Source organism: Schistosoma haematobium, chromosome 7 (assembly GCF_000699445.3).
Source record: "Schistosoma haematobium chromosome 7, whole genome shotgun sequence".
NCBI classification, from domain to species: domain Eukaryota; kingdom Metazoa; phylum Platyhelminthes; class Trematoda; order Strigeidida; family Schistosomatidae; genus Schistosoma; species Schistosoma haematobium.
In genome coordinates this window covers 6408616-6429457 of record NC_067202.1, presented here as the reverse complement: position 1 = coordinate 6429457, position 20842 = coordinate 6408616, and the positions used below count along the sequence as shown (strand labels likewise).

The 20842-nt window shown below is 34.6% G+C and overlaps 1 protein-coding gene across 1 annotated transcript in view; it reads right to left on the bottom strand.

Annotated features, from left to right (window-relative positions):
• The window catches only part of PRMT3_5 (Protein arginine N-methyltransferase 3), a gene marked incomplete at both ends in the record, with an annotated part of 37580 nt that extends 17031 nt beyond the window's left edge, over positions 1 to 20549 (bottom strand). The window contains 8 exons of the mRNA XM_051219579.1: positions 4360 to 4498; positions 6058 to 6207; positions 7159 to 7373; positions 8620 to 8674; positions 11212 to 11421; positions 14187 to 14471; positions 18407 to 18748; positions 20385 to 20549. Of these exons, the coding sequence (XP_051064312.1) occupies positions 4360 to 4498; positions 6058 to 6207; positions 7159 to 7373; positions 8620 to 8674; positions 11212 to 11421; positions 14187 to 14471; positions 18407 to 18748; positions 20385 to 20549 (1561 nt within the window). The remainder of the gene's footprint in view (positions 1 to 4359; positions 4499 to 6057; positions 6208 to 7158; positions 7374 to 8619; positions 8675 to 11211; positions 11422 to 14186; positions 14472 to 18406; positions 18749 to 20384) is intronic.
• Positions 20550 to 20842: the final 293 nt, after the last annotated feature.

Below are 20842 nucleotides of genomic sequence, written 5' to 3'. Positions count from 1 at the left end.
GCCACACAAATCATTCGAATTATGTGAGGGCTGGAATACTGTCCGGGTGCCCAGACTGAAGCGGATGGCTTTTTAGGGGCCACTACCCGAGCCTTCGACCTAAAGGTCTGACGCACAAGGCAGTGGAGCAACGCTGGAAGGTGCAGTCTTGTTGTAGCTGGTGGCCAATAGTTGGTTCATATGCCATTTGTTCCCTTTAGGATACTGGAGCCCATGTGCACCGTTGGTTTGAAATCAGTATTTTCCAACTCCCTAGGTAGATCCTCCAACCCGGTTAAAGCGCCGGACATTCGCTTCTCGTCCTCTCGAGTTCGTAAACAACACCCCTGCCACAAGAAGCCAGTGAGTAGGACTTCCTGTCAGTGACTGTATACGCTTGGACATATGAGAGTATTTCGAGGGGAAGGATTGACTCTCCCCACCCTCGAGAGTACCAAGGCATTTGGGCGGTGGGACTAGTGATGTATTTAATGTATGTTCTTCATATTTTATGAAGGCACTCTGTAATTTTTGCACTAAACAATGAATTGGTTAACTCTACCAAGTCTTGTTCACCACATATATACTGACGGATACAATCTCCTATGAACAGAACACAGTTACTAGGACAGTGAAAATGACTCAATAGTCATATGCTGTATGAGTTATTAAAGTCAGTAAATCACGTGAATGTGTGTATTTATACAGGTGTTACAACGTAACGTTGAAACAAAATGGCGCTTTTTAACTGACACCAAGTGCACGTTTACGAACTTGGGGCTTTAAGTTACACTGTTTGTGTAAAGACTTATGACATTATACAGGCTGTCCAAACTAAAGTCGTTCAGTTATAATCTAAGTAGGACATGGTAAAAATGTATTTTAGCATGAATTGTTACGAGACACCATAGCATAGCAAGAAAAATCTACAAGATCAGGAGCAAAATAGTCGAATAAAAAGACAGTAGGACCAATATATTGAGTGAGAGTTCAAACATTAGTTCAATAAAACAGAAAGAATGAATTCGTGGAATATAAAAATCCGTGAATAATATAACTCAAAATTATAAGGAAGATGATAAACAGTGAACACAACGATACACCATTTAAGGTCTTTAACAACTGTTCATATATATCCTTCAAACCTCAATCAATTGATAGTCTACACTGACCGAAACAGTTCAAACTAACAGTCAATGACTTCATAAGTTAATCTAATATCTCATGATCTATTTACTCATAAACTTTTTCTAAAAATCTACTTTTATTTTAGTCCAATATTAGGTATGTACACAATATATCAACCGATCAGAAAAATCGGATAAATATAAGACCAAGAATCAAATCAATGGGAGATACATTCAGAATAAAGAATTAGACAGTGCCAGGTTAAAGGTCAACAATAACCAGTCAAGATCGAGGTCTACAGAATAAGCTGAAAGTCATATGTGGAGAATTTCGAACACTTCACTTCTACCTGAAGTTTGTGCTGATGATTTTGTTCAGAAGAACAATCAAAACCCCACGACCAAACCATCCAGCTCAGAGAACAAAACTTCGCCAAAAATCATCCACCTGAGCTACAAATCTATTCCACTATCTCTTAAACGAAGTCAAGATTAGTAACAACGGGATAATTTGAATTATCTGTAATAATGATATAAACTTTTTTATAAAGCTTATCAACTTACTTATCAGTCGAATTAAGAACAGACGATAACCAATCAGAACATTTAGACATGACATACTCCACGAAAATGTCAGATTGTGAAGCTAATTCCCTATTCGAAGAAAATAAAAGAAAGACTGTTGTCGAAATTTCACAAAGCATTTCATGTCTATGTGATACAACAAGAAAACACAATACTTGAACAATGAATTCCGAGTGTGAAAGTTGTTAACAAAATGTAAATGAATAAAGATTGAGTTATAACATCCTTTATTTTCCTATATTTATGTGTTCATGTGTGTGAAAATGTATTAATGTGTATTATTCATGTGACAATAGCCTTTTGTTTCCTCTTTTAGATGCATAATTGACATTATCGACACTTTCGTGTTGTCGTACATTTTGTTTATTTTCGATCCCTGTGGATAGTGCTGATCATACTCTCTTGTTCATTTTATTGTGGCCACCACTAGTATAAGTGGATCGACATCCTGAGCAATGTAAGGTGATTGGAGGTAGTCAACAAGAAGCTTATTCCTATCGAGAAGTACTGTCTACCAACCTGCAGGTGTAATATAAGCTGTAATAGAAATACTCCAGAAGACGTGGAATAAGTTCATAAAATCACTGAGTACTAATCTGACCTATACTGGGTAGAAGTAAACTACCTGGTCAGGATCCGAGCGACAACTGAGGTCAGTTGTTTGGGTGTCATGTCTCAGAATCTGTCACTCCTCAGTCACTTCTAGATATTGAACTCCAATATTCTTTTGAACACACATCCTTTCATTCCTTCTCAAAGATATGTTAAACCACAAACTGATTTGGACTAGACATTGAGAGCTAAAAATCACTAGATTGCTGTTTCACCCTAGTATGGTACTCCTTAACATTAGTATTCACCAATGACCCTGGAACTGATCAAACAAAAGACCTGCAAGTCTCAGTGAGTGGGTTACATTCAGAAAATTGAATTTACAGTTTGACAATTTACAATTATAGTTTCGATCAAACCAAGTTAATCTGCAATCATCATTCATTCACATCGATGATATGTGTGTAACGCCCAACATGGTCTACTGATCACGGGTCCTCACTTCAAGAATTTCGATTCATTTCGTTACAAATGTATGCATATGTAAATGTGATAAAGTGAAATTTATGGCAATATTGTGTACTATATATTGTGGCTTATGACCGCAAGTCTTTTATGGCTTGGGGTACTAATTAATATTACGTGTTATATTACTTAATCAAGATTCTGACTACTGATTGATTCATCTATATGCCAGAACGACCGGTGACCTATCTACCAATTGATACACTAACTCATGAACAACGACCGAGATTGTTACGCTTACTGACCTTCTAGTTCGTTCTAATCCAGTAACCAATCAGAAGACGCAAATAGGAAACAGATCAGTTCTCTATTGTACTCAATTCAACCATGACTCGAAATTCATACAATAATTTACCTACTATCACTGAACATACATCACACCAAATCGCACTATCATACCATTAGTGATGCAGTACACAGTAAATCAACAATAACTAAGGAATAATAAAAAGTATAAGGATAGTTGGTAGCTCCATTAAAAGCTTACAGTAAGAAGGGTATAGAAATGCAACAATACAGTTATCTACTAATAAAACAATAAAAGCGTAGATAATGATAATGATTCTAAAAGTAGTTCCGAAGTCCCAACTTTCCCAATGTTCATACCCTTATAATACTTTGTAATGAAAATTCTTTACTGTAATATATACATCTAGTATTGAATAGAGTGATTAACATCATTATATTCACTTGAGAAACCATTAAAAACATGGATATAGTTCCAACTTCAAACCAAGCATTTAATACACAGAGTAATTGTCCATTTGTAATGGGATACTCATGTGTGGTTGCTCGTGGAAGGAAGATATGGTTGATAGCTGAGCGCAGACTGTCAGACACAGATCGTTAACTACAAATGATTTTATTCTTATCAATGATTTCTACTCTGAACTCACTGAGTAAAATAATTATGTTGAATAAAGTGTTGGTTAACGTCATAAACCCTGATCCTCTATATCTAGTCATGAAATAATTGTATATCCTGTATGACATGATCCAGTCTGTGTACAGCGTATAGATTGAATATCCAATTTAATGGTAACTGTTTAACCACAGGTCATCGATTGATTAAATTATCGTGTTGTAGTATTATAATGTAAATTCACTTGACGTTGTTTTACTTGTATCTTCTCATTGTTGTTTAGGACTGCAGTTGATCAGCCTCTTGTTGGCATATGCGCATCCTATGCGGATTGTCTCGATATAGCCTTAAGTCACAAGCTTTTTAAGCAAAGATGGATAGTGGCTAGCAGTGGAATCCGTGACGCGCGTTTCATCCTACAACAAGAGCCTAATCAACTGCAGTCCTAAACAACAATATGAAGATACAAGTAAGACAACGCCAAACGAATTTAAACTTCAACCCATTGCACAAGCAGGTGACTATCAGGACTCAGTAGCTAAGTGGATAACGCGATTTCGTTTGAAGCGAACAGTACTGGATTCGAGTCTCGGCGTAAACATCAACTCTGGGATGCAGGTACATCCAGCTGACAAAACGCGCGTCCTGGATTCCACTGCTAGCCACTATCCATCTTTGCTTAAAAACAGTTGTTTTTTATTCTTCATTTTTTATAAAAAATCAATTTACCTGTTAAATGAGCAAATTTTAATATCCACATAAAACCATAAGCTTGATGATAATTTAATTCCATGTCAGTTTTCATTAATTGTTTTTCAATCCATGTATTCCATATTATCCAATTAGCAATTAATGAATCCCAATAACTCTGAATAAATCAAATCGTACATACAAAAAAACAAAAACAAGAAACGATAATAAATCGATTAATCTTTTGAGTTCATTGTTATTTTCTAGCACCGACCAATACGAATAGATGACTTTAAGCAAACAATAAGCAACAAGGATGAAGAAGACTGATAATCTATGACTGAATATTAACTAGCCCCAAACGAACAGGAAAAGAACACAAGACCAGGTAGATCAGATAGCATCATATCATAAAAATTGAAAACAACTATACAAGATCAAGCTGAAAGTTGTTGTAATTAAGGGAGACTGTGAATAAAGTAAGAATAGTAAATTGTATGAGAGTGGTTAAAGGGTCAATCGAAAACTTATGATAAAAGGAATATCAATTCATATAATAGTGTTTAATTAACTATACAATTGGGATATAAATATAATAATAGTCCATAAATCAGTTCTGAAAGTTAACATTTCTTTAGTCTTTGTTCGGATATAACATTAATATGTGCTCTAACTTCATTTATTTATTCATTTGCAAATGTGGAAGTTTCTGACTGTGATGAAAAGTGATGTACTGACGTTAAGATGGTTGGTAGTAAGTAATCGACAAGAATGCCTAGATCTTTTATCAGCTGGTACTCAACAAGAAGGTGTATGTGTAGTTTGGAAAACACTGAGTAGTTCAGTCACACAGTCTGACATGCTACCATTGATTTATACAGCTCGTGACTAAACGTACTGAAGGACTGAGGTACTTTCATTGATATATCACTGAGTAGTCATCAATGCCAAATGAAAACAATCAATCAGAAAATATCATGTGAAAATATAAATTAGGAAAATGAATATTATCAACCGTTGATTTTATGTAACTAGCATAGTTCCCTCATCAACATACTTTCAAAGTTGGACCCTTGATCAGCATGTAGCTGCTATATTGCTTTACATCAGGTAATCATCTCATAGTCGAACAATTCTTTCTAGAAGTACTAACACATTATTTTGTAAAGCAGTCGGTCATAACTAATATATATATATATATATATATATATATATATATATATATATATATATATATATATATATATATATATATATATATATATACGGAAACTGTTACGTCTTGGTAGGAATGACTATGTATTGGGGATTCTGGTTAGCCTACAACAATTACAAATTCAGAAGCGACTGAGACATTCTAATATGAACATTCCTACCTCAGTTGACACACAACTATCACTGAACACTGAAAGAAAATGAAGTGTAGGAAAAACTCAATATTCGAACAGAATAACATGAAATAGTACGATTCAGTATGTATAATAACGAAGGCATGTTCCTGAATCGTACAAAAAATTGGACGACTAAGAGTAGTGACAACCAATCATAACAAAGGTCAAAGGTTACGCGAAGAACTGATTTAGGAAAAAGGCAAATTCTTTAACATGATAATAACAAAAATGAAGTAGTTTTGTAGATCGCTTTAGTAGAAATGAACCACATTTTTTCAAAGAAAACTGATTATAGTAAAAAAAAGCAACAACTATGACAACAAAATAACATCCAAAAATCGCTTACTTGAATAATATCCAATATGAAAGGAATCCCTATTGCACCAGTCTCTTCAAAACACAAATGAATTGTATCATAGAAGAGTGAAATTGATTGTATTACAACATCTTTGTTCAATTTATCCAAAACATCTGGTGGATTATTATTACCAACTGTCTAAATGTATATGGAATTATCATTATTACACAGTATTTAATAAATGTAAAATGCAAGATTGAAAAAAGACTTTTGGTCATCTTTCTACAAAATATTGTTATTCATAAGTCCACTCGTTCACTAGGTATTTGGATACATGAATTATACTCTAGGTGTTAAGGGCTAATGATACTAACTTGTCACCCAAAATGTAATAAGTAGAACGGTGTTCGAGCTTACTGTTTATCTAAAACAGGTTAGCTAGTCAATCAAAACAGATTAAAATATTTAGATGGCGTAATGAGAATTCTACCAGAACTAATGTGATATCATATAAGGGTACTTATATTTTATCAGTATAGGATTGTGATGATTGTTGAGTTTTAATTAAGATCATGAACTGGTCAGAAGCCGTGACCAGTGGAGTTCGACCGTGTTACCCACTGAAGACAGTGCAAGATGTTCGCGCATTATCGTGGATCAATTAAAGTTAGATATTAATACCTTTGAATCACATCTCAGTAGTCTAAAGGTTAAGCGTTCGCAGGCGAAACCGAAGGTCCTGGGTTCGAATCCCGTGTGCAGGATCGTAGATGCGCACTGCCGAGTTGTCCCATACTAAGATGAAACGGCCATCCAGTGCTTCCAGGTTTTCCATGATGATCTAGCTTCAATTGACTCATGAATTCAACTATTAAAATTACTACGACTTCCAAAAATTCTCATTCTGAAAATAAATTTTAAATAATGGAAACTATGAGAGATATATAAGAGGTTATTTATTATTACTGCCCCCAAATGCCCTGGTATGGCCGAGAGTGGGGTAGGCCTGTCCTCCCTCTCGAAATGCTCTCACACAGCCACGCGTATACAGCCTTTGCCATTTTAAATAATCAAACCTATGAGAGATATATAAGAGGAGAAAGAAAGAAAGAAAGAAAGAAAGAGAAAACGAATAAAAATATAACTTACAATATTTAATTCATTTCGTTTATAATCAAATTGTTTATGTATATAATTACTGAATAATTCTGGCAACTTTATAAATGGATGAATAAATACTTGAATTAATTGAATAAAAGCCAATTTGAAATTGTCAACATTATCCCGATTAGAATCAATATTATTGTTATTTATTCTTAATAAGGTTGTTATATCTTTGGAACAAACTTTTCTGTTTGTTATGTCTGAAAAAGAAATTAAAGTAATTATTAAGATTGTTACTTTTATTAATAAGAATACTAATGTTAATCAGATCTAAATTATTTTGAAGGTGTAATATATCTCCACAAGGAGGAATCAAATATGTATGCGCCACACAAATGAATTGATTTCTGTGAAGGCTGGAATACTGCCTGAGTTCCCAAACTGAAGCAGGCAGTTTTCTTAAGAAGCCATTACCCAACCTTTTGACCTAGAAGTCTAATCCACAAGGCAGTGAAGCAACGCTAGAAGATGCAGTCCCGTGGTAGCCGGTGATCAACAATAGGTTCATACGCCATCTGTTTCCTTAGAATCCTGGAGTCTATGTGCAGTTTCGGTTTGGAGTCAGAGTTTTCCAACTCCCCTAGTTGGATCCTCCATATCTGTCAACCCGGTTAAAGAGTCTGACATTCGCTTTTCGTCCTCCAGCCGCAAGAAGGCACTGAGTATTTGGCGTTGTATAGTTTTATTATACAGCTACCGTTGTTTTTAAGATATGGTAGAAAATTTTCGGCTTAAGTCAAGCTTCATTCTCTAAGCTGAATGGTTTAATACTTCTGAGCTTCTAAAAATTTACTGCTATTTTTAGTATTCCCTATAGAAAATTTCGAAATTTCCCCCAGTTGAATGTATGTTCATAATTGTCAACGTTATGGCGCTTGAGAGCTAGTTCGTGTTTATACAAACGAAGATAAACAGACAGCCTATATATATATTCGATCATGAACAGTAAAAACTGACAGTTAGGTGTTTTTTCCTACAAATCATGATGCATAGTGATCGGCAGGATTCGATCAACAATACAAAGGACTTGAAATACATGACATTGGTCACTACTCAGTGATCAACCAACTAATTATAAATATATCTTATTCATACAGCAGATCAGCCGGCACCTGAACAACTCAGTGATAACATCTTTGACTATGAAGCTAGGTGACACGGGATCGAATCCGCCAGGGAGAACCAGTTCCCTCAAGATTACAGATATACTATGTTGATAAGTTCCAAGTAGATCGGAACTTAGATAGAGAAGGATTTCCTGCCAGCTATTTCTAACCATAACCTTACATCTCAACAACATCGTGCATGGGATGTCTTCTCACTTAGATTAGTGACCAAATTGCAACTGCATCGACTTAAGTCGATTAGCACTAAAAAGCACATGACACACATAAACATTGGTCACTACTCAGTGATCAGTCGATTAAAGACAATAAAATTAGTTACCTGAATAAAAAGGAATTAGTAATTCTTCAAAATACTGTAAATATCCAACAGTTACCTGTGGAAATAAAATAAATGTAAAAATATGTGATTGATATTTTTCTCTAGAAAAAAATTTTTATCCAATCACTTAGTAATAAACTAGATAAGGGATATGGACACAGATGTTCATCGGTACAACTTGCTACAGTTTACACTGATACAATTAAGTTATGCAATTGCTTAGTAGTATGAATCTATTGGGAACAAAAGAACACAATAAACATAAACTTACGTAATAAAAAACGTATGGAATGTTATTGAAGACAAGAGTTGGGAAGAATATAGGGAATGAATAATATGTCCAATTGCAACCGGTTATAAGACATAAACACCTAAGATCTTATACTATCTATCACAGTTACCTCACATACCTTTAAAAAATCCCAGGTAGTTCGTACACACTACTACAGTGTAGAGCAACAACGAGTCACTACATGGACTGGTGTCCCGTTTTAGTCTGACCACCTTAGAGATTTTCTTCAATATAATTCTAACCAAACCACCGTTAAATATAAAGATGTATATGATGAAGCTATAGTTTCGCTATCATTAAAAAGACCATATACCTAACTTTAATATTGCTCACTCGGTAGTACCGACGCATGTGATGAAATACTGGTAACTTACTGCCATGTTTTGATAAAAACGACTAGAAATTGTGGCTGACCTGAGATGTATAAAAATTATGCCCCCAAATGCCCTGGTACGGCCGAGAGTGTGGAGAGTCCGCTCTCCCTCTCGAAATGCTCTCACACGGCCACGCGTATATAGCCTCTGCCAGGGAAGTCCTACTCACTGCCTTCTCGTGGCGGGGTTGTTGTTTACGAAAATGAGCGGACGAAAAGCGAATGTCCGGCGCTTTAACCGGATTCAAAACCAATGGTGCACATAGGCTCCAGTATCCTGAAGGAACAAATGGCGTATGAACCAATTGTTGGTCACCGGCTTCCATGGGACTGCATCTCCTTACGATGCTCCACTGCCTTGTGGATCAGACCTTCAGGTCGAAGGCTCGGGGTGTGGCCCCTAAGAAAACCACCTGCTTCGGTTTGGGCACCCGGGCAGTATCACAGCCCTCACACATATCGAATGAGATTTGTGTGGCGCATATGTATTTGGTGCCTCTTTGTACCATTATGTATGTGTTGAAATAAAATAATAATAAAAGTATAAAAATTAAGGGACGTTGATATATTTTAATACAAACAGTCCTACTGAAGAAGGTTTACAACACATCAACATTTGGTTGTTAACATAGAAAGAAGATGTAGGAAAGACTCAGTATGAGCACTAACCAGTGCAAGACCTTCAAATAGCAGCCAATTAGAAAAAGAGCAAATGTTATGCAAAATATTCAGTAAGAAAGCACTTGTGATTACCTCGTTATTATTGAAACTAGAGCATTTTTAATAATAATTAAGCAATCCTGAGATTTCCTCCCAACCTACGGATGTTCATCTATTTCAAAAAGTTTATTTCTCTATAGAAAATGGGGAAGCAGAAGGGTCACACTATAATTTATGGACAACTTTAGAGCGACGCCAAAGTGACCTTGAGATAAGTCACCTACTTACTAAGGTCAAAAGGTTATAAATTAGGACTAGGATTTAGAGCTAGAATTTAGGTCTAACAATTAAAATAAGGATTTTCATCACGAACTGACAAGCTATAATGCCAGAATTTTATTTAGCTTTATAAATGAATGAATTTTGCGCCAAAAATCAACACTTGTTATCCTTAATTTCATTGATTCATCCCTAAAATATAGTCTCGTTAACAGAAGTTTCTTCTCAACTTGGTTATCCGATATACAAATACAGTAAACATGTCAGAGACCAGATAACGTTCCAATGAATATAGTTCAGATATTCATAAGCATAGTAGAACCTTAAATATATGTGAATCAGTCCAAGTCGCCAAACTACATCAATACAGTGCGATGAGATTAAGACAAATATCAGAGTAGTAGAAGTCGAGATAGTAACAGTGGTTGTAGTAGAAAAGACCACATGCACAAACAATATGATTCCAGAATAAATAGTATAAGATCATTTTAAGATTCAATACTTGAGGGAAAGTAAAGAGTGAATGCATTTGGATCATTGTGACCGCTTGTGAGACATCACACACCTAAAACAACTTTTGGTTATAGTAATCATGCGGAAAACCAACTAGAATATAGTTTGCACCCACTTACACACATTGATTATACAATCACTAAATTCATTGACTGATAACCCCGTAATACATTTTCACAGATAATATTTCTAGCTGTCACACTGAGAGACAAGAAACAAGTACTATCCACTCTCAGAAGACAAGAAATCCGAAGTCCTATTACAGGTTAACCATTATGAAATCTAACTTCAGGGTTATCTACCAGTATAGAGGTTGTGGAGATTATTAAGTTTTTGACTGAGATCATGGATCGATTGATGTTAGACCACCGTTGGGAACCTGGAAGCACTGGACGGGGCTATCTATTGATTTTTTCCAAACACCATTAAATATTTATATAAATAACACATACAAAATAAAAAAAAACAAACTAACACGAAATAAACATCCAATTAATTGATAATTCACTATAGAATTGGTAAATGTTTGAAATGGCTTAAATGATTTTAATGAATCGGTAAAATCCATAAGTAATTCAATAGGAAAAAGATATTCTGACTTTTGTTGGTGTTGTTCTTCATGATGATGATGATGATTACAGTTAGGTTGATCTACTTGACAGTGAAAAATTAATTTTGCATTTAACTACAATAGACAAACAAATAACGAAAAACAAAGAAATTGTTTTATGTATTATCAAGTTACAATTTCACAGGTTGAAATCATGAGTCAGTTGAAGCTAGACCACCGTTGAAAACCTGGAAGCGCTGGACGGCCGTTTCGTCCTGGTATGAGACTCCTCAGCAGTGCGCATCCACGATCCCGCACCACACGGGGCTCGAACCCAGGACCTACTGGCTTCGCTGAAGACAATGGTGTACGGTGGCGCAACTTCGTGGATTGGTTGAAGTTAGACATTAACACCGTTGGATGCCGGCTCAGTGGTCTAGTGGTTAAGTGCTCGCGCGTGAAGCCGGTGGGTCCTGGGTTCGAGCCAGTGTGGTGCGGGATCGTGGATGCACACTACTGAGGAGTCCCATACCAGGACGAAACGGCCGTCCAGTGCTTCCAGGTTTTCAATGGTGGTCTAGCTTCAACTGACTCATGATTTCAATCTGTGAAATTTCTAAAACTCTCCACAAAACCCATTCTGATAAGTTACAATTTGTTTATGATTTTACAGTACACGTTGATTGGCTCTAAAATTCTAAAATCCAATTAAGATTAGTAGTGGGATAAAAGGTAAGTGTTTTGTCCTATTTAAGACTCATCAGATAGATGTGCTTGCATCCCAGACTTGATCTACATATGTTAACAATGACTGACCGAATTTCAGTTAAAAATATTAACAGAATAATTTAAACCATTACAAATTAAATAAAAATTCATACTCGTTGTATAAATGAGTGCCTATGAGCACTCAGTGGATAATGTATTGTTGTTCGAAGCGCAAAGTACTGATTTGAACACCAGAGTGGATGTCAACCGTAAAGTGCAAATAAATCCAGTTGATGAGTCGCAAATATGACAAAAGACGCGTCTTGGATTCCACTGCTAGTCACGCATTTCATTTATTTTATATAAGCATATATTTAAGTCATATACACCAGTGCATCATTATCTTTGATCACAGAGTAATTTTGGATTCTGAAAAATTCAAGTCACTCTTCAGTTTTGTAGTTGATATTCTAGTGTGTTGCAGTTTGCGTAAGTTACGCTAACATCAATATCAGGACGTAATCTTTCGGTTGCATAAGATTGTTCATCAACCGTTCACAAAACAATTCCACAACTGTAACAGTAAAACTACACTAAATGGCAGATCGTGAATTTGACTCCCTTAAAATGACAGTGAAAATTTACCTGGCACTATTATAATTAAGCAGTAGTTTGGTAAACTCGTCATATAAGGAAAATACTATAAGAAGCAATGAAACCTAAATAGATTAAATGTTTTTTTTAAGTATGGCTAATAAACAAATTTCTAATGTTAAAATCAACATACTACTACTACTATCATGTTTGATGAATATATGTACATTGGTGATGTCCCCTAACCCAATTCATTAGTAGTTATTAATTTGATTACAAACCGGTCTAAGTTGAGCAGACACTAAGTACAATAAAGCACTGGACAGGTATTTCGTTCTAGTATGGAACCCCTTAGCAGTGCTCAATCACAACTATTCTGAGCATTGAACCCAAAACTTCCAGGACTCATGTTGATGGCTTAATCTTCAAATCACTAGATTGCATGCCTAACTTGTGGATGCACACTGTTGAGAAGTCCCATACTTGGATGAAACAGTTGTTCAGTGTCCGTTGGATTTCAGCTCATATAGTAACGGAAGTCAATCGTTAGTTGGAAGAAACGCTAAGGGATGGGATAACTTAGGAAACTGATAGACAACATAATTCACTTGTTCTACTGCAGTGAGTGAAGACTTAGTTGGGAAACCAATTTATTGTTTAATGCAAAATTACAGAATGTCTTTGTAAAATATGGAAACCATGCATTGAATGCATTATTTTCACATCTTTCTGCAGTTGTCTTCCAAATGTCTCATGATTTTTTCATTCCTGTTGTTATTACAATTGCTCTGTTTCCCTTCTCGTTCTCTTCAGTTCAATCTCCTGTTGGCAGCCAATTTCGCTTTTGATTGGTGCTACATACTACTTATATCTGCCAACACAAGTAGAATACACCAAACTACTAGTGAAGTTTGATGGGGAGTACAGATTCTGTGTCGACTTCAGAGAAGTGAACAGTATTACTGAACTGAGATCGTGTACAATCCTCATAGTGATGGAAACTTCAGACCACCTACAAGGAGCCAAATTGTTTACGATATTAGACCTCCAGTCAGGGTATTGGCAACTTTTAATATAAGCAAGCGCGACAGATACAAGACGGCCTTTAGTGTGGGCCACAGACAATACCAGTTTAAACGAACGCCATTTGGACTGGCAGACTCGCCTCCTACTTTTAAAAGACTGATGATCTTATTACTTCGACATTTGGTAGAGGGTCGAGGTACATGGAGATAATCTAGTAGTGTACAGACAAACAGAGAAAGACCACACGAAACAGACGTGGTCTTGAGGTGAACCAATAAATTTGGCTTACGTATTAACAAGATTATCGTTACCCTGGCGGCGACATCAGATGTAGCACAAGGAACTGGGCAGAAGTGAACAATTGTTTACTGAAACTTTTATCTCCGTCTGTTAACTGTAAAAGCTCCCACATCACTTTCCACTACATACTACTCACACGTAATCTTGTTAGTAGTTTTCACCACACAACAAACTTCACAAAATCCTCTACCTATACTAATAACACTAACTATATAAATGATGCCAATCAATGTTAACAAGTAAAAAATTAGTTTTAATTCTCATAAACTGACCTGTCCTTTAAAAAAGCATATCAATAAAGCATAGAAATATATGATATTATTGATCATTGGTGAATTCGTCAGCTGATCAGAATTCAGCTCGGTGTCAGGGTATATTGGCAAACAATTTAATTTTTGTCGTTCTTTATTTGTAAATATTTTCGATTGATAAGAGGATAATTTTTGTATAACGACAGGTAATACCACCACCACCATTGTCAAAGAGTCCGATTCATCAGTTGTAGTATTTTCTACTGTTTGACAAGCACTACGATCCCAAAAGCCGGCCACTTGTTCCTTTAGGTTTATAGTAATAATAATAAATATTATTTGATTAAAAATGACTTAATAAGATTATACCATTAATATTTTGTAGAGTGAAATATTTTTATTTATTTGAACACATAAATACTGGTACAAAGGGGCACCGAGTACATATGTGAGAGCATTTCGAGAGGGAGAGTGGACTCTCCCCACCCTCAGCCGTACCAGGGCATTTGGGCGCTGAGTGAAATATGATCGGTCACCGAGCGTGGACAAACAGGTTCTTGACGGTACTGTCTATTAAATGTGATTTCCCTTCCTGTCATTGATTTATATTCCGGATTCAGTGAGTGTAACTGCTTGCAATTGTGCTGAATGAAGTATCATCTAGTGTTAACCCGGTTCTCAATTCTGAGTAGTGAATCCTTGATCTGATATAACATGACTAGGCTTATTATCGTATTAACGTATTTTCGTAGTATACCAAAGAAAAAAATATTTTGGGCAATCCGTTATACCAACCATAGAGATGAACTAAAAAATAGCGAAAATACGACAGTGATAAAAGTAGTCTACTGACGGCCTTGAGTTAACCAATAAGTATTCAGACAACACCTCATGTATTTTGCGCAAAATCTAAGCTGCAGTGATAAATATCATGAGTGTTATTATTAACCAAGTGAAAAATGGCTTTAGTTGATTCTTAAAAGGATTGAAATCAATATAAAAATACTTAATATGCAATCGAAAAAGTGAATTTAAGTTGGTGGTTAGTCAAAATTACTTAAAACAACTGCTTCTATGGAAGATTGTGCGTAGTCAAGAATGTTCAGTGAGACTAGATAATATTTACATTTTCTAATTATTACTCTAAATCTCAACCACAAGTTTCTTAAGTTTCTTAACAGAAGAATGACAAAGCATTGCATCACAAATGATGTAAGTTTGTGAGGAAAAACCTAATTGTAATTTGCAAAAACCCAACCCAGAACTTCAGTTTAACTCTTATTACTTAACCCTAACCTTTTACATTATAACCTATGTAGAGCTTTTATTTTTCCCCATAATCTATTAATTTAAAATAACTGTTATGTGATTAGATAATAACAGAGTTAAATTTCTCGTACTTGTTTTCAGCATCTTTAAACCTAAACTCAAACACTATATATCTTTGGACCAATTATTCCATCTAGATTTAATCTGTACAAATAATGTATTTATTTTATGAAAATAAAGAAATATTATGATATGAATGAAACAGAATTAATCAAGTAGTTACTTTCAAGAAAGAAGTAAACTAAGATGTAGTTGTTAGGAAACGGGTACAAGGTAAGGATGGCAAATCAATTGATGAAGTAGTAAAACTTCATCAGTTGAGATGGCTGGGACATGTGTCACGTATGCTCAACCACCAACTGCCCCAACGTGCGATGTTCACTGGTGTAAGAGTACGATGGAAGAAAACTAGGGGTGGTCAGAACAAAACATGGCACAAGTCCATGAAGTCACTGACAGGTGAACTGAGCCATGTTGGTATGTGTAGAACTGTCTGATTGGGATCCGCAAGACGATAGCAACCGATGGTTAGGGACTTTGAATGACATGGCTCAAAATCGTTTGCAATGACGCAGATGCATCCACTCTTTGTGTTCTCCCAAATTTTAATCTTCTGAATTCTTCATGTCCCCTTTTCCTCTTTCCAAATTTATTTCACTGGATTAATATCTTCAAACCCCAATGTTTCCGATTACTGCTTATGCTCTTAGTACCTCTATCATTATGGGATTAGAATCGACAACTGCATCTCTATGCTAATGTGGTATGACAAATCGAATTGATGTACGTACGTACGAAGTTCTACGTTGTTACTGACTGACTGAAACTAAGATAACATCCCCTTTTCTAGATATCTTATTGACAAGAAGGTTAGATGGAATAATCAAAAGAAATGTTAATCATGAACTGACTACACCAAGTCAATATACATATTTCTTGAACATTGTTCCATCAGAATATGAGCAAAATTTAGTGAAATGTTTGGTGCATAGAGAAAAAAATTAATTGCTCTGAAAACATTTTCGAGGCAAAAATAAATTTTATCCATGATCTACTGTGTAGAACATGCATATACAACAAAATTCCTAACAAAACATATGTTCATAAGAGAATCTAAATTAAAATCACCAACAGTACCGGAAGAAGTCCTTATTCTTAAAATTACAGTTCTAAGATGATATAACCAGTGAGATAATGAAACGACGTATAGGCAAATCCATAGGACAACACATTTAACACGGCTAGATTATGTCCTACTTTCTTTAGTCACGTATTATTGTGTCCCTAAAATAAGGATAAACTGCCTAGTTCCATGGCTTCTGTGTATATTTACCAGTTTATCTATTCTTATGGAGCCAGCTATTATACTTGACGTACAACCACACACGTACCATTATGATATTTATGAACATCACTCCACTTGGTTGATCAAACAAAAAAGAAAGAAAACAAGCACCGTTTTGGTCTATTTATTAAATACTGGTCATCATATCAAAGCAACTTCAAATTCGATTGAACTTGATATAATTATGATCAAACTTTGTCTTTGACATATCACAAGAACCACAGGTATAAATACATAAGTGAACCTAATCTTTGTGTACAAAAGAAGTCTTTTCAAATTCTTAATTTACTACGGTATTCTTCACTTAAGTTATTACTTTGCTCAAAAAATCTCGATTCTATACAATGTTAATTGATAACCTTATTTTATGTCATCTATCTATTTTAAAACTTACTTAATTCTTACACAACGGATTATCATAATTCACCAGTTACGCAATCGCATCATTAGATCTAATTTTATGTCTGTTGAGTTTCTAACTGTGATTATCGTTTCTAGATAAAAACATAGTTAAATTGACTAACCATCGTTTATTCGATAACGATTTTATCCTTAACTGTAAAATCTATGCATATTAGTGCAAAGACTCGATGAGGAACTAATTAAACGACGAAATACTTCGTTGCACAAACTAGTGTTTTTAAAACAAATTTGATTGTAGCTGCATAAATACATTGATCTTTAACTTTTGCTTAAGTATATAGCCTTATTATTATTATTATTGTTATTATTATTATTATTATTATTATCAGGGTTGTTCCTTGTCCGCAATCTTATTTAACTTTGTCATAGATATTCTTTTGAACAAGATACTCTCATTGTCGGACTTGTCAGGAGTCGATCTACCAGGAAACTTAGGAAACGATATGGTCCTGTTTGGTGGCGGTTCTAAGAAAATGCAAAGTTTGCTGGTCGCCTAAGTTAAAACTCTAGACATATACGGAATGCAATTTTCTCTTTTTGAATGCAAAATGTTACTTCACGGTTACTCTGCATCAGCACCTGAATTAATGCTAAGGAGAAAATTTGTTAAGTGTGTCGAATAACTCAAAACTCTACTTTAATGCTCTGCTAATTTGGAAGTTTTATAAACCATGATGAGTGAGAAATGCTGAGGTTGGGTATAGGGTATTAGGTAAACATGAGAATCGATTGATAAGGTGGTTAGAATATGTTACTTATGCTCAACTACTGCTTAGCTGGACGGACGTTGATGGCTGGTGTGGAGATAGACTGGAAGAAAGCTAAGAGCGCCATTAAGATGAGAATGTCAAGTTTAGAATACAGAAATGGTATTCAATAATCTACACATTTTCAACATCAAAAATGATCGAAACAAATAGCTTACTTGTTCTGGACATTGGCTAAGTCGACACTCGGTATTCGATATTCTGAGGATTAGTTTAGAATAGTATCTGTAGGAAATCAAGCCCTACAGACATCAATACTATATTACTTTCAATCTTAATTATATAATAAAATTAAATGCAACAATCATTTTTTGAAAAAAAAGTGAAACTATTTGATGAAATTTACTATTTTAAAGATAAAATAACATACTACTTACTTTTAACCAAGTAGTATAATATTTTCTAGCCGAATTTTCACGGCCAATCCGACATAATAAGTTAATTAAATGTGAAGTTAATTTTAAATGATCATTTTGATAATGCATTTCAGTTGTTTTTAATCTATTATTATTGTTGCCACTATAATTATTATTGCTATCAACATTAGCATAATTGTAATTGTCATTAGTTAACATTAATGTACTCATTGACATCATGAATAAACTTAAATCATCAAATGATTGAATTAATTTTGGAGCTATTAAAGTTTCTAAATTATTTTTATACTGATCAACTTGTTTTACACGTTCATCATAATCATTTAAATGAATAAAAGATGCCTGTAGAACAAATGAAAACAAAAAGAGAAAGAGAGAGAAAAAAAAGGGGGGATAGAAACTACATAAACAAAACAATACAGTTAAGGTCAGAATTTACTATATCTGTATGATATTATGCAAGCTATCAAACAGTTAATCGACTTATCAAGTATAGATTTATGTACATGGCTTCAAACCGTACTTTAATTGTAAGAATTAGTGATAAAACTAATCGGTTGTTCAACTCAAAGTAGGTGAAACGGAGTTTAAAACTTGAATCACTGCCTAAAAAAAGGTATCCAAGCTACTAACTGACAATATCTGAGGCTAAACGACATTGTATTTATACCACAAATATTTGTAATGCTATAAACACTCATAGATTGGTCCTTTTCTCTATAAATAACTCTGATGCTTGCGTCGTTTTCGAGTTTGGTAGTTTGTCAAAGATGGTATAAGCTGTGCCGATAAATTATGTTTATTCTTAATTTTAAACGATTTGAGGGATAAATCGAGCGGATTTACTGTGACGACAATAATTAAACAATACAAATCAACGAAGAATTCATGTATTCATGAATCCAGATGGTAATGGGTTCGACTTCTGTTTGAAAGTGATCAATCATAGGTGTTTACAAGAGTCTGAGACTGAAATAAACAGTAAGTGTTCAATGTTAGCTAATTATCAATGATTTTGCCATCTTATGTTAATCCATGACAAAAGTCGTTTTTTATCTATTATTATACAAAAGTTTACTTACTAAACATTGACTCATGCCCTCAATACTCGAGCAAAGCTATAGAGAAAAAAGAAAAGTAGACAGGAAAATATCACATTCCCATTTATATTAATATATATAATTAATTAGCAACAATTAATGCCCAATGGAGTCCAACTATATCGAGTGTGAATATCGTGAATAAATTAAAGTTAGATTGTTAACCTTTGAATGCCAGCTCATTGGTTTGATCCCTGGTAGAGTTGTGGATGTCGATTATTGAGAAGTCCAATACTAGGACGAAATAGTTGTCAAGACATTTTTGATTGATAAAGAGTGTGTAGATAAAATCACTTCTTAATGTGAATCTTAGAGATTGATTTGAGTACATAGTCTGAAAGGATAAAGTTGATAACTTTTGAAAAGAGGGTATATACGTTGTACGAAATGAATCCAATCAGACAAGAATAACTTATAATAGAAAATATGGGAATATCAGTGAATTTCGACTGAAGTAAGCTTATATAAGATTCCACATTAATTATGACTAACGTGTACACAATTAGGTGAAATGTCAATTTAATTTGTAATACTTTAGATTATCTCATTGTCGATATTTTGATTGAATGTTTCCCATCAGTCTTAGTTAGAAAATGTACATTCTAAACGGATTGCCTCGATATAGCCATTATGACATAAGTTTAGATAGAACAGATGGAATGTGATTAGTGTATAATCCGGGATGACCGTTTCTTTCAGGCTGTATGTAAATACATACTAGAGTTGGAGTTCTGGAGTCGACAGCAACCTTGGGATACAGCTACATCCAACTGAAGTCTCAAGTAAGGAAAAACAAGTTTCCTGGATTCCATTGCTAGATAAATCCCATATTTTTACCTTACATAAACTATTTAAAATACAGAAATGAAAATATTTACCTGATCAAGATCACCAACTTCAAACAACTCGTCAATACATTGCATCAGATTAATCCATCGATCTGTTTCACGTAGTGCGTCAGCTGCTGATTGAGCATTTCTACGTGTTCTATCCAATTCAACCAAGGAATTGACAATATTTTGACTGTTATCATCCAACTGCATGTACAAGTCAGAAAAGAAATAAGTACAGAAAAAATGTTGGCTAGGTACCCACGTAGTTCATTTTTTGTTTACTGTTCATACTACTCGTTAATATTCAGTAATTGGTTACTTTTTTATTAATTCCCAAACGTACGTTTTTGTTGTGTAGTATCTTCAATAATTTACATAAACCTAGAGTATTTACCGTACTTATTACTGTAATTACACTCTCTAAACCGTCCTAACAGTTATTTCTAGGATTTATGGATCTCATGAATGTTTGTTTAAACGCAACAATTTCCATATTTGTGTGC